The sequence below is a fragment of the Trachemys scripta genome, chromosome 1, assembly GCF_013100865.1.
Source record: "Trachemys scripta elegans isolate TJP31775 chromosome 1, CAS_Tse_1.0, whole genome shotgun sequence".
Taxonomy (NCBI): domain Eukaryota; kingdom Metazoa; phylum Chordata; order Testudines; family Emydidae; genus Trachemys; species Trachemys scripta.
Window position 1 is genome coordinate 310,339,357 of NC_048298.1, and position 13,201 is coordinate 310,352,557.

At 41.1% G+C, this 13,201-nt stretch overlaps 1 protein-coding gene across 6 annotated transcripts in view; it reads left to right on the forward strand.

The window, feature by feature from the left end:
* Positions 1–13,201, forward strand: part of ALKBH8 (alkB homolog 8, tRNA methyltransferase) — an 86,359-nt gene that overhangs the window by 18,883 nt on the left and 54,275 nt on the right. For 5 of the 6 annotated variants that reach the window (XM_034758850.1, XM_034758851.1, XM_034758848.1 and 2 more), the window contains exons 3-8: positions 404–644; positions 1,853–1,984; positions 2,938–3,033; positions 7,005–7,109; positions 9,213–9,283; positions 10,411–10,485. In XM_034758850.1, coding sequence (XP_034614741.1) covers positions 404–644; positions 1,853–1,984; positions 2,938–3,033; positions 7,005–7,109; positions 9,213–9,283; positions 10,411–10,485 — 720 coding nt within the window. The remainder of the gene's footprint in view (positions 1–403; positions 645–1,852; positions 1,985–2,937; positions 3,034–7,004; positions 7,110–9,212; positions 9,284–10,410; positions 10,486–13,201) is intronic. The other variant, XM_034758849.1, reaches the window with a different exon arrangement.

The window sequence follows — 13,201 nt, forward strand, 5'->3', positions numbered from 1 at the left end:
GACAAGAATGTTCAGGGCATGTGCAAAGCACATGTTATCCAGGTTCTGTAAATGTGTAGACCCCCCACATCTCCCCTGCACAGATACCTGTTTGCAGACACAGTTGTGGTGTCTGCACACACAAACATGGGCATGTTATTTCTCTCCGAGCTTGAATGCTCTTGTGTTGTAAAAGCCTTTCCCTTAAATGTGTGCTGTACTACTGTGCTCCGGGCTTCAAATAGCTGCAGACTAATTGAAATATAAACATTTCCTTTGGAATATCAAACAGAATAACCACAGACCGATTTAGAGATAATAGCTTCATTTCTCTTTATGACACTTGTGTTTGTGAAATGCTATTTTCAGGTAAACAAATCAGTGGTGACCGCTAACATGTCTATTTTTAATTTTTTTAAATTAGAACTTGGTCGTTGCCAATGGAGGTCTGGGTAATGGTGTGAATAGACACCAGCTGCTCAGGCTAGTAGAGGAATGTGGATTGGTGGAAGCACTCTTAATGCCTCCAAATAAACCCTATTCAGTTGTGAAATATGGGTCGACAGAAGAAGCCAAGAAAGCCTATGACACTCTCAATGGGAAAGAGATAACACTGGAGGACTCCAACCAAAATGTTACTCTGTATGTTAACTTTGTGGAAAAAGGTATCAATACTCTGCTATCCCATAAAGCATCACTTTTCTTCCTTTGCTTTTCAGTTGCTTGTTATAGTGGAATTGTGGATAGAATTCTGGCCCCATGAGAGTCAATGGAAGTTTTGTCATGGACTTCAATGGGGTCAGAAATTCACCTTATATTTTTGAACTGTGTTTGGTGAATCATTCCTGGTTTTTGTCTTTTATTTTATTATATGGCACTTAGAGCAGTCTGTGGATGCTTGCAACAATACTTTATATGGCTAAATAAAATAGATGAATAAATACATGTATCAAATATAAGGGTCAGCTTTTCCAGGAACCTGAAAAGCAAAATTAATTGCCCAAAAGGATCAAACAATAATAGGAGCAATAATCTACTTTCCTCATGAACCAAAGTCTAGGGAAAAAAGAGGGGTCTTGCAGCATACCCTGAAATCTGGTCTCTTGTAGTCTGAGGCATGGAGTGAATGCCAGAACTAAAGACCCTTCACAGAAAATGTCCTGCTAGCAGCTCCTTCTTGTTTAATGCTAGGAGGCTGCAGCTGGAACACCTCCATGAGCACATGTGGTCGTATAAGGTGGGGAGAAAGATGGTCTCTCTGGTAGCTTGGAGCCAAACCATTTGTTGGTGGAGAGAAAGGATGGTCTTTGTGGTGAAGACAAAAGGTTAGGACTTAGGAGGTCTGAGGTCAATTCCCATTCTATGGACTTCCTGTGTGACCTTGGCCAAGTCACTTGATCTCTCTGCGCCTTAGTTTCTCATCTGTAAAACAGGAACAATAACACTCGCCCATTTAGATTGTGAACTCATAAACAGCATATAGCATTCAGGCTTATAGCATTCAGACATACTTTCTTCACTGTACTCTATGCTTGTCAATCTCGAGCAGTGACAAATCCTGAGTCCTGGCAAAATAAAATTGAATCCAACTAGAATCTCCCCTGAAATGCATGGGAAAGTTTTAACCTTTATTTTAACAGACAAATCAGATATTTTTTGAGAGTGGAAAACACTAAGTCTCTCGGGTCCTACACAGTGAGATTTGAGAATTGGGTTGTATAGCACAGAACTTGGATTCTGATCCTGTTTTATGCTACCAAGGAGGATAATTAGTTCAGATGATGATCAATCTGGGGTTTATCATTATTGATAAAAGAACACAAGTGGATCATTTTCCATAAGCAGTAGCACTGTTTTATTTTTATACCCATAGTGCATTGGGAGGACATTATACCTATTAGCCTGCCTCCAGGCCTGATGATGGTTGAAGAGCTCGTGTCTCCTGAAGAAGAACAAAAGATGTTGGAAAGTATTGATTGGACAGAAAATGAAGTCATTCAAAATGGTTAGTAGAACCACAGAAAGTGAGACCTTCAAAAATACCTGCAAATTGTCCTTTTGTTGAATTTAATTTCTGCAAGAAGTCTGCATCTTGGATAATTTATTCTTTAAAATCATTCTATATATTTAGTCCTTTTAAAATTGAGTTTTATATCATACAGTTACAATTAACCAGAGGCATGTGACGTAAGGTTAGCCCCATGAATGGGTTAATTTGAATTATGCTTCTGCTTCCAGAAGCTGCTAGTGTAGTCGTTTCATGACAGCATGGTCAGTCAGTGAGTTTGTTCTCAGAATGCAGCACCTGTAATTTGATAGCCTTCCTGGGAGCACCAGAGAGAAGTCAAAGCTCCCTTCCCAGTTGCTCATGTAGTTTCAAATGAGCTCTGTGGAATTACATTTCTTAACAAAGCCAGTTATTTTTTCCAGTTAGCTTCCATATTACAAAGTAGCTTTTACTCCTTGACACAGCACAAAGCATTACATTGACTTTAGTTAGTGTGCAGTGTAATGATGCAAGGAAGTGAAAGTTCCTATTATGTCCATATCATGAGCTTGTCCAAAGTGTCAGCCATGGCTCAAGAAAATTGGTACTGTTGTCCGAGAGAGACAAACACAAGGTCCAGGGACCTACAGTCCTTGCTCCCATGTGTAAGCATTGACGTCTGTGGGATTGCTACAATGTGTAAAAGCATCGGGGTTTTGACTTCAAAGAGAAATGGTACTAAAGCTCTGTGTTGTTTAGTCACTCTTAGCACATGGGGAAAGTTGAGTTGTATATTGAGAGTGAGGTTCATAAATAATAGTATTTTCAACTATTGAATAGTTGTTGAGATGCACAGAGATTATATGGAATAGGCATTAGGCAAATACCCTGCAAGCATAGCAAATTGTGTAAATAAATATATTGTACATATTTTAATATTTTTACATTGTTTAATTTTTTCTGCTTCACAGCCCAGAAGTCTTTAAAACACAGAAGGGTAAAGCATTTTGGATACGAGTTTCGATATGATAACAACAATGTAGATAAAGATAAACCATTGCCTGGAGGTGAGAACTTTCCTATGAAAAGGCATTTTAAAATGGCATTTGTTTTAAATCTGTTTTCCAACAGATACACACAGAACCTAACTTCAGTAAAGTGTAGTGTCCCAGGAAGTTGTGTAACTAAAGCCCTGATTAAAGAAGGCACTTAAACAGGTGTGTAAATACAATTAACTTCAATGGAATTTAAGGACATGCTTAAACACCCTTCTTGAATAGGGATACTTTCCTGAATCATGCCTTAGTAATCATATTTTAGTGTACATGAATGGAACCCATTTTTAATCACTTACAACTTTGTATGTTTAAAGAAGTTTGAAAAAAATCATGGCTGCCATTCTTCATTGAGGTCTAGCCAAATGTGGATTATGAACTTCTAAATTTCGGTAGTTTTTTGAAGAAACGCTATATGAGGAACATTTCAAATTCATTTTTATACTGGAAAAAGGGTGTGTGTAAAAAAATGTTCAAGTTTTTCAAGATGGTAAAAATATAATACTTTTAAAAGTATTTTTTAACAGATTGAATAACTTGAAAATGGCTGAATGCATTTTCATTATACTTTCCAAAACAACTCCCCTTTGTGCAGAACTCAATCATGGAAACTTTCTGAAAAATTGTCCTTTGAGTCTGAGAGCTATGAGTCAGAGAAAATAAAGTGAGCCACCCTACAGCCTAGCTATATAAATAATAAAATATGGAATTCAGTTGTACTGAAAGTTAAACACAAGTGTTTAAGGTGACATGTATACAGTTTCCCTGTACAGATGCAAGTTACATTGTATTTTGTCTGAAATTGTGCTTAATCATAAAAGTGTTGATATTTGTCTTGGCTGTTTTGTGGCCTCCAGCTAGATGTTAAATGGTCTGTGTGTGAGACGAACATAAACGGAGGGAACAAGTTTTGGAGAGAAAAAGCAGTAATAACCGTCAATATTGACAGATTGCTGAAAGGAATATTTCTTAGCATAACATTCAAGTGTGCTGTACTTCATTGAATTTTACAGTTAAGTTTTCGTCCTGTATAGTAGCAAACTGCAAACTCTCTTGCATAATGGCAGGTTTCAGAGTAGCAGTCGTGTTAGTCTGTATCCGCAAAAAGAACAGGAGTACTTGTGGCACCTTAGAGACTAACAAATTTATTAGAGCATAAGCTTTCGTGGGCTACAGCCCACTTCTTCAGATGCATATAGAGTGGAACATATATTGAGGAGATATATATACACACATACAGAGAGCATGAACAGGTGGGAGTTGTCTTACCAACTCTGAGAGGCCAATTAAGTAAGAGAAAAAAACTTTTGAAGTGATAATCAAGATAGCCCAGTACAGACAGTTTGATAAGAAGTGTGAGAATACTTACAAGGGGAGATAGATTCAATGTTTGTAATGGCTCAGCCATTCCCAGTCCTTATTCAATCCTGAGTTGATTGTATCTAGTTTGCATATCAATTCCAGCTCAACAGTCTCTCGTTGGAGTCTGTTTTTGAAGTTTTTCTGTTGTAAGATAGTCACCCGCAGGTCTGTCATTGAATGGCCAGACAGGTTAAAGTGTTCTCCCACTGGTTTTGAGTATTATGATTCCTGATGTCAGATTTGTGTCCATTAATTCTTTTGCGTAGAGACTGTCCGGTTTGGCCAATGTACATGGCAGAGGGGCATTGCTGGCACATGATGGCATATATCACATTGGTAGATGTGCAGGTGAATGAGCCCTGGATGGTATGGCTGATGTGATTAGGTCCTGTGATGATGTCACTTGAATAGATATGTGAACAGAGTTGGCATCGGGGTTTGTTACAAGGATAGGTTCCTGGGTCAGTGTTTTTGTTCAGTGATGTGTGGTTGCTGATGAGTATTTGCTTTAGGTTGGGGGGTTGTCTGTAAGCGAGGACAGGTCTGTCTCCCAAGATCTGTGAGAGTAAAGGATCATCTTTGAGGATAGGTTGTAGATCTCTGATGATGCGCTGGAGAGGTTTTAGTTGGAGGCTGAAGGTGACAGCTAGTGGTGTTCTGTTATTTTCTTTGGTGGGCCTGTCTTGTAGGAGGTGACTTCTGGGTACTCGTCTGGCTCTGTCAATCTGTTTTTTCACTTCAGCAGGTGGGTATTGTAGTTTTAAGAATGCTTGATAGAGATCTTGTAGGTGCTTGTCTCTATCTGAGGGATTGGAGCAAATGCGGTTATATCTTAGAGCTTGGCAGTAGACAGTGGATCGTGTGGTGTGTCCTGGATGGAAGCTGGAGGCATGTAGGTAAGTGTAGCGGTCAGTAGGTTTCCGGTATAGGGTGGTATTTATGTGACCATCGCTTATTAGCACAGTAGTGTCCAGGAAATGGACCGCTTGTGTGGATTGATCTAGGCTGAGGTTGATGGTGGGATGGAAATTATTGAAATCATGGTGGAATTCCTCAAGGGCTTCTTTTCCATGGGTCCAGATGATGAAGATGTCATCAATGTAGCGCAAGTAGAGTAGGGGCGTTAGGGGACGAGAGCTAAGGAAGCGTTGTTCTAAGTCAGCCATAAAAATGTTGGCATACTGTGGGGCCATGCGGGTACCCATAGCAGTGCCGCTGACTTGAAGGTATATATTGTCCCCAAATGTGAAATAGTTGTATATATATAATACAATATATAGGAGCCTATATAAGTAAAAGACCCAAAAATCGGGACTGTCCCTATAAAATCGGGACATCTGGTCACTCTAAGATGCTCCCATTTGTGCAGCGCTGGCAGCTACAAAAGATCAGGAAGAGACCCGGTGAGGGAGAGAGTCCTCGTGAGAGTCAGTCAGGAGACTGGAGGAGGTTTGTGGGAAAAGCTGCAGGGAGCAGAAAGCTCTCTGCAAGATCATCCCTGGGAAGAGGGAGGAATTGGAGATTGTATGTTTGGGACCTGAAAGTAGAGGAGCAGCAAGTGGGGTTTGTTGGCTGGCAGTCCCAAGCCAGAGAGCCAGGGCCAAAAGGCTGGAGAAGGCTGAAGGCAGGAGGAGCAGCAGAGGGAGTTGCCTGCTGGAGCTAAGGGTGGAGAGGCTGACAGCAGGGGAACAGCAGAGGGGCTTACCCATTGACATTCCAGGGCCAGAGAGTGAGACCGAGAGGAACCGTGAGACGGCTGGGAGGTGTGAGGGATGCTCCCAGCAGAGAGGCAGTCGGGGTTCCAGCTGGGAAGAGCGGGATTGCACTTTGGTTGGAAGGGCCCGGTGGCTGTCCTGATACAAGGACGGGAGAGGGCTGCATTGGAGAGCTGGGGTGTGGTGAGAGATGCCGGGGTGTGTCTTGCATGTGCTGTTTGGACTATGCTGGGGGAAAACTGGGCTATGATAATGGGACTTCTGTTATGATTTATGTGGACTGTACTTTCTTTAATAAGATAACCCTACAAGGGCTATATTTGCCCTCAAAAAGATTCTGTGGACTATTTTGGGGGAGTCTGCAGGAGGGAAACTGAGGCAGGCATGTCTGTCATTCAGCAGCCTGCATAGGAGGGTGCTCCAGGCAGGGACTGCCCTAAGACAGGGTCTTAACTCAGCCTTTAATTTTGTGCAAAGCACTTGTGCACCTGGGTGAAATTCTGCACCCATTGGGGTGAATGGGGATTTTGCCATTGATTTCAGTGACACTGATTTTGGCACCCAGTTATTTATGTTCACAGACAATAGAAATTCCGCATGCAAACAGTGGGCCCTGTGCTGCCAGTCCTTTGTGTGTGGAGGGCTTCTAAAAACTCCTCATAGTCTGTACAAGTTACACACCTAGAGGGTTTGCAGGATTAGACCTGCTATTTCCATGCATACATCGTAGTGACTACAAAATTGCCTGTGTAATTGATGAGGTGCACAGACTTACAAGCCCCATTTTGGCTATTGTATTTTATCATATTTCTGTGTATTTTGTCCAGTTGTTAGATTTCTCCTTCACCAAAAGCAGGAAAAAAGAGTAGGAAAACATCTGGTTTATACTTCTGTTTGTACTAACAGGGCTCCCGGAAATTTGCAGCACGCTTCTGGAGAAGTGCTTGAAGCAGGGATATATCAAACATAAACCTGATCAGTTAACAATAAACCAGTATGAACCTGGACAAGGTAAGTGCATTTGCCCTTTAAAAAAAATCAAACTCAATACTTTATCTAGGATTGAAAACAGAAAACCAGCTATAATGGCTATGATTCAGAGACAGCACTTCTGCATCTGCCAAGTTCCACAGGGATGCTTTCATGAATTGAGGGCAGTGTCTGGATGCAGTCTTCCTAACTTGGGAGATTTAGAGATTTAGAGATACCCTGGTACTGAAAATGTGTAACTGAGATTAGAATCTGGCCCAAGCGTCTTAGGCCAGGTCATGGAAGCTGATTGTGTAATAAAAGAGTTAGTAATCTGGAGAGGTAAACAGTCCATGTATGACAGGATCAACCAAACACATTTTTCACTCACTTCCTGAGACAAAGATTCTGGAAAATCACCTGGTCCAAGTATAACTGCAGGAGTTTCAACGGGCTGGCCAAACCCCAACCTTTCCTGCCATGTTCTGCCAGCAACAAGAAGCCCCCTTCTATAAGTACATGGGAGAGCATCTTCAGGGTGATGCAAACTGTATCCCCATACTGGAGGAGGGAAGTGCTGCTCCAACAATCTCTTCCAGACTCAGTAGGACAGAAGAGGTAGTTACTTCCACTCAGGCATCCACAGGGTAAAGCGTATACTGTGCTTTTTGCTGAGTTCAGTCATCAAGGCAAGGTACCTGGCTTTGGCTTTCCCTTCTCTGGAATATATCTGGTTTGTCCTTATGAATGAAGGACAAACACTTCCCTTCCAGAATTAATCTCTGACAGTGTACATAGTATCTGCCATCTTAGGGTCTAGACGGCCTGTTTGTTCACATATCTGACAGCCAGTTCAATTGGTATGGTTATGTGCTGCTGGCTGGGTTATCTGAATTAATTAGTATGAATTGTAACTTTCTTCCATAAATACAGGATATGTATAAAACCTTTCTTAAGCACTAATCATTTAGGACATTAATTAGCGTACGGTATGTGCAATCCAGTGCATTCATATAAATACTATCCAGTATCTGTACTGAGTCAAATTCTATCCCTACTTTCTAAGCTTTTCAAGGCAGGGACCCTGACTTCAGTTTTCAAAAATGATTAGTGATTTTGGGAACCTCAGTTTTTGGGTGGCTACCTTTAAATGGGCTTGATTTTTCTGAGGTCACTTTGAGAAAATCAGGCCTCTATAAGGTATTTCAAGTTGAAGATCCAAAAATTCAGGCATCTGAAATCTCTATTCACTTTCAAAAATGTAGGCCATTGTTTCTTAGTATGTGTCTGTGCAGCTCCTGGCACAATGAGATCCTGATTGGAGTGTTTGGATGCTGCTACAAAAAAATAATAGATGCACATATCTTTTATCAGGCTGACCTCAATATATTTCTGAGGGCAGAATTTCTACACTTCATATTGTAACCATGTTGTAACACAGCGAACTTGTTGTAAGAAGCTTAACCTATGTAGTTCTGTATGTGATTAAGTACATTGCTCCTCTTGAAACTAATGGAAGTCAAATACATTTGCATCTGGGGGTAAAATCTGGTTTCTGATATTGGCACTGTATGTAGGACTGGCCAAAACAATTAGAACAAAATATTTTCCTATTGGAAAATGGGACACCGTAAAAATCAAAACTTTCTGCAGGAAGAGATCAATTTTGACAGAAGTTTTGATCAGGAGAATCTAAACGAAATGTTTAATTTGGGGTCAGGTGGACGTTAATCTGTGTGTCTGCCAGAGCAGCTGCAGTGCCTCATGGAAGTTGTATTTCCAAGTCCTTCATGTCCCCATTTTCCCCATGGGCCCAGCTCTCTGACCAGACTATGTCTCCCATGATGCACTGGAGTCTCCCTCTGGCTGAGCTACTGCAGTGCGTTTTGAAAACAAATGTTGATTTGGGATGAAAACAATTGTTGAAATATCAGAATTTCCCATGGGAGAGGAAGGAAATTCCATTTTTTGATCTGCTGTAGTGCTGCACTACACATAGTAGGCATAAAAATGCACGAGGTTACTGTGTTGTGGTTTACACGTGGACAGCTGTGAAAATGGGACTTGGGAGATTATATTAAAAGTGATGGAATTTCATTATACTTGCAGTGACTATTTATTTATTCTCTGTTTTTTGTGTTATAGGAATTCCTCCTCATATTGATACTCATTCTGCTTTTGAGGATGAAATAATCTCTCTCAGTTTAGGAGCTGGGGTATGCTTAATATTTCTTTTTATATTTTGATGATACTCAATGGACATAAAAGTAAAGATCTGAGTAGATCTTAATAAAAGGTTCAATGTTTTACATGACATTTTTTCTCACTCTTTTGCATCAGATGTCTAGCATGTTAACCTGTAACAATAGTGCGATACCTAAAGGAGTGAAATTCTGGCCCCATTGAAGTCATTGCCATTGACTTCAGTGGGGCTAGGACTTCACCATAAAATAAAATCTTCCATGAAACTGACTGTTTGAAACTACTAGGACTCAATTCTAAATTGCCCTTCCTCAGTTTTATTAGCACCTTCAAAACTCTCATATCATTGCTCCTGTGTATTTCTCTACCTCAATTCTTCCTGTACCATTCCCTCTTCTCTTTGGTCTGTCCAAGCCTTTCTCCTATTATTACTGTGTTTGTTACAGTAGCTCGTAGAGGCCCTATTGGGGTAGACACTGTACAGACACATAGCTAGAGGCAATCCCTGCTCTAAAGAGCTTACATCCAAAACAGACAAGACAGACAAAGGGTGGGAAGAGAAACGGAGGCACAGACAGGTGAAGGGACTTGCCAGGGTCACACAGCAGGTCATTGGCAAGGCTGGGAATAGAATCCATGTTTTCCTGCTCCTAGTTCAGTTCCCTCTCCAAACCCTTTTTTCTGTTCTGCTTTGTAATTCGGTTCTTGTACTGCACTTATCACCATGGTATGAGAGCATCCGTACCCACTCTCTACTTTGTGCCTTCTGTGCTTGGAACAGCGTCACAACAAACATCGGCTAAGTGCCAATCCCATCTTCCTTCCTATCATTCCTAAATACCTACGTGTTCTGCAGTACTTACATGCATGAACTCCCGCACACAACTCCATTGTGCACTACTCCCATTGCTATATTGTATTCTTTGGGAGAGGGACATTGCATGTATTCTAGCCATTGTTAGTTGCCACATACATCTGCAGTGCTATGTAAATAGCAGCAACAATCCCAATGAGACCACTAAATTTATATAGCAGTGGACAATAAAGGTCTAATTTTTAGTGGGGCCTTGTTCCTGTACAGGCACATTTTATGAACTAATGACTACACACGGGTGATGTATGCTGTCACTTGCTCATTCAGGTACTAGTACACAAAGAATGCAAGTGTGTGCACCTGCCCAAGTGGAGATTGAATTCGGATAATCAGGCCCTGGAGGTATGAAACTATAACCTGATTATTAGTCTCTGATTGTGTTGGTGTGGATAGACAGAGAGAGAGAGGCATAATCATGCAATCTGAGCACAGAACTGGGAGCCAGGAATTCCTGGGAGTTCTAATCGAAGCTCTGACACTGACTTCCTCTTTGGCTTTGGGCAGGTTGCTTAGGCCAATGTTTTCCAAAGTGTCCGCTAACAGTGGATGCCTCACATGTCTCTAGGACCAGCTGTAAGTATAACATGAGTAGGATCAGTGCATGCTTCCCCATTTTGCCCAGCCCTGTTTTGGAGATTCCCCCCTTTCCTCTAGCCATGGTTTATCTTCATGGCCATTCAGTTTTTGGCCTTGCTTTTGAGGCAGTAGTTTCTATTTTATTCTAATCTAAGATGTTTTTAGGAATGTGAGCATCTGTCCATTAGAAAATGGGCTGAGGCCTTCAGTATATTTTATGTTAAGTCCCTGCAATGGAAATGGCTAGAGGAGAAAGGCTCTGTATCCTCTTATCAGTTCCGTGACCAATCCAGTCCTACCCAATTTATTTTTTTTAATAGACGCCGAACATTTAGATGTAGGCATTGGGAACAGCCTGTCAGAAAGTTCTGTTCCTGTTCAGCCCAAAATTGTAATGCCTTTTCATGGTAGACCATTGACACACTTCTCTGATGAGGGTAGCCAAAGTGTATATTTAAGGGCTAGTAAAACAATCACAATGGCCCATAAATTACAGCATTATTTGACAGCCTTTCCTTTTGCTACCTAACTGTTTAAACTTCAGTAATACACATTGTTTGCATATTGAGACCCCCATCTGCATTTAATATATTAATCATGGCTGCAGTAGTATGCACTTAGCTATTTTAGCATTTCTTTGTCTGAGCCCAACAGTTTTCCCCCTGCTATTTCCCACGTACAAAAATTATGCCCATCTCTGATGACGCATTACATTAAAGCATGCTTTTTGTACTCATCTTTTGTTCTCCTTATCCTTTCATGTTTATCTAGCACATTCACTGGGATATGCAGTGCATTTTTAGCTGTATTAGTCCCAGGATAAATTAGAGAGACAAGGTGGGTGAGTTAATATCTTTTATTGGACCCATTTCTGTTGGTGAGAGAGACAAGCTTTCAAGCCCCACACAGCTCTTCTTCAAGTCTGGGAAAGGTACTCCCAGCGTCCCAGCAAAATGCCAGGTGGAACAGATTTCTCAGACCTGAAAAAGAGCTCTGTATGGCTTGAAAAGTTGTCTTTCTCACTAACAGACATTGGTCCAATAAAAGCTATTACCTCACTCACCTTGTCTCTCTAACATTCACTGGCATGTCCATTTACATCTTTTAATACATTTGCTCCACCTGAATATTGTATGATTGAACAGGATTTATTCCTGATTTCAGCCTGAGTGTCATTCCCTGTTCTTCTTGGTTCTGACTTGTTATTCCAGTTTGCTTTGCATCCATAATGAAAAAAAAATATATAATCATTGTACTGTTAATCTTTCCTTTATTCTTCTCCAAAGGAGAAACATCATACTTTTAAAAAGAATTGCCCTAAAGCTTAGGCACTACCGTAATAAACATGTTAAATACAAAGAAACAGACTAGCAGTCTCTGGTCCACTGTTCTGTCTCTGAGCTGGGCCACTACTACATGCTGTAAAAGAAGGAAAAACATCATACTGCATGTGCATAATTTATGTTTGTACTAAGCCATGGGGCGATATTTCATTCTGACCTCTACCTGATGAACAATTTATACACACATGAGGATTGAGCACCCTTCTAACTTTTATCTTGGCTAGCGCAACTGCAGAATGTTATTTCCATTCATATAAATGGCTAATCTTGTTTTTTGAAATCTGTCCATCTTAGGTTCTTATTGTGTCCCCTCCCCCACATCACCATAGTATCTGAGCACTTCACAATCTTCAATGCATTTATCCGCACAACACCCCTTTGAAGTAGGGAAATGCTATTATCTCCCTTTTACAGATGGGGAACTGGTGCACGGAGACGCTATGTGATTTGCCTGACTCCACAGGAAATCTGTGGTGGAGCAAGGTTTCCCAAGTTCTTGTCTAGTGGACCATCCTTCCTCTCAAATCTACTAAGTTATTTACCTCAATAATATCTTGCAACGTAACACACACTGTTCAGTATTTTTCCTTTTCTTACTGATGAATGAGTCCGTCCGGTAGGAAAGTTCTTCAGACCATTCCTTTCTCAGATCAACCTGTGCAAGTCTAATTTGTTTTTGTGATAAACTTAGTAATGATTTCTGCCTCCCATTCTTTGTTTAGAAAGCACTGAAAACAGTTACCCATGCCAGAGGCAGAGTTGTGTTTGAGAGGACAGCATTTAACAGCTCATAGATCATGCACCTAAATGTTTAAAAAGTAGTCCCAAAAAAAGGAAATAGGGAGCCTGATTTTTCCTCTCTGTTGCGCTAGTTTTACATGGCGGCAACTCCACTGGAATCCAGGGTGTGATGCTGCTGTAAGACAGGTAGAATGGAGTAGGGAATCGAGCCCAAGGTGTTTTTCTCCCCTCCCTGTTATTGTGATTACACATGTCTGTATCATGCGGGGAGGAGCAATACAGAAAATAGTACCTACCACTATTTAAGACAGCACATATCCTCTAGAGAGGTTACAGGGCAGGCTAACCCTGGCCTTGAAGTGGGGAGGCGGGAGCTCAAAGAAGGGAGAGGAGATAGG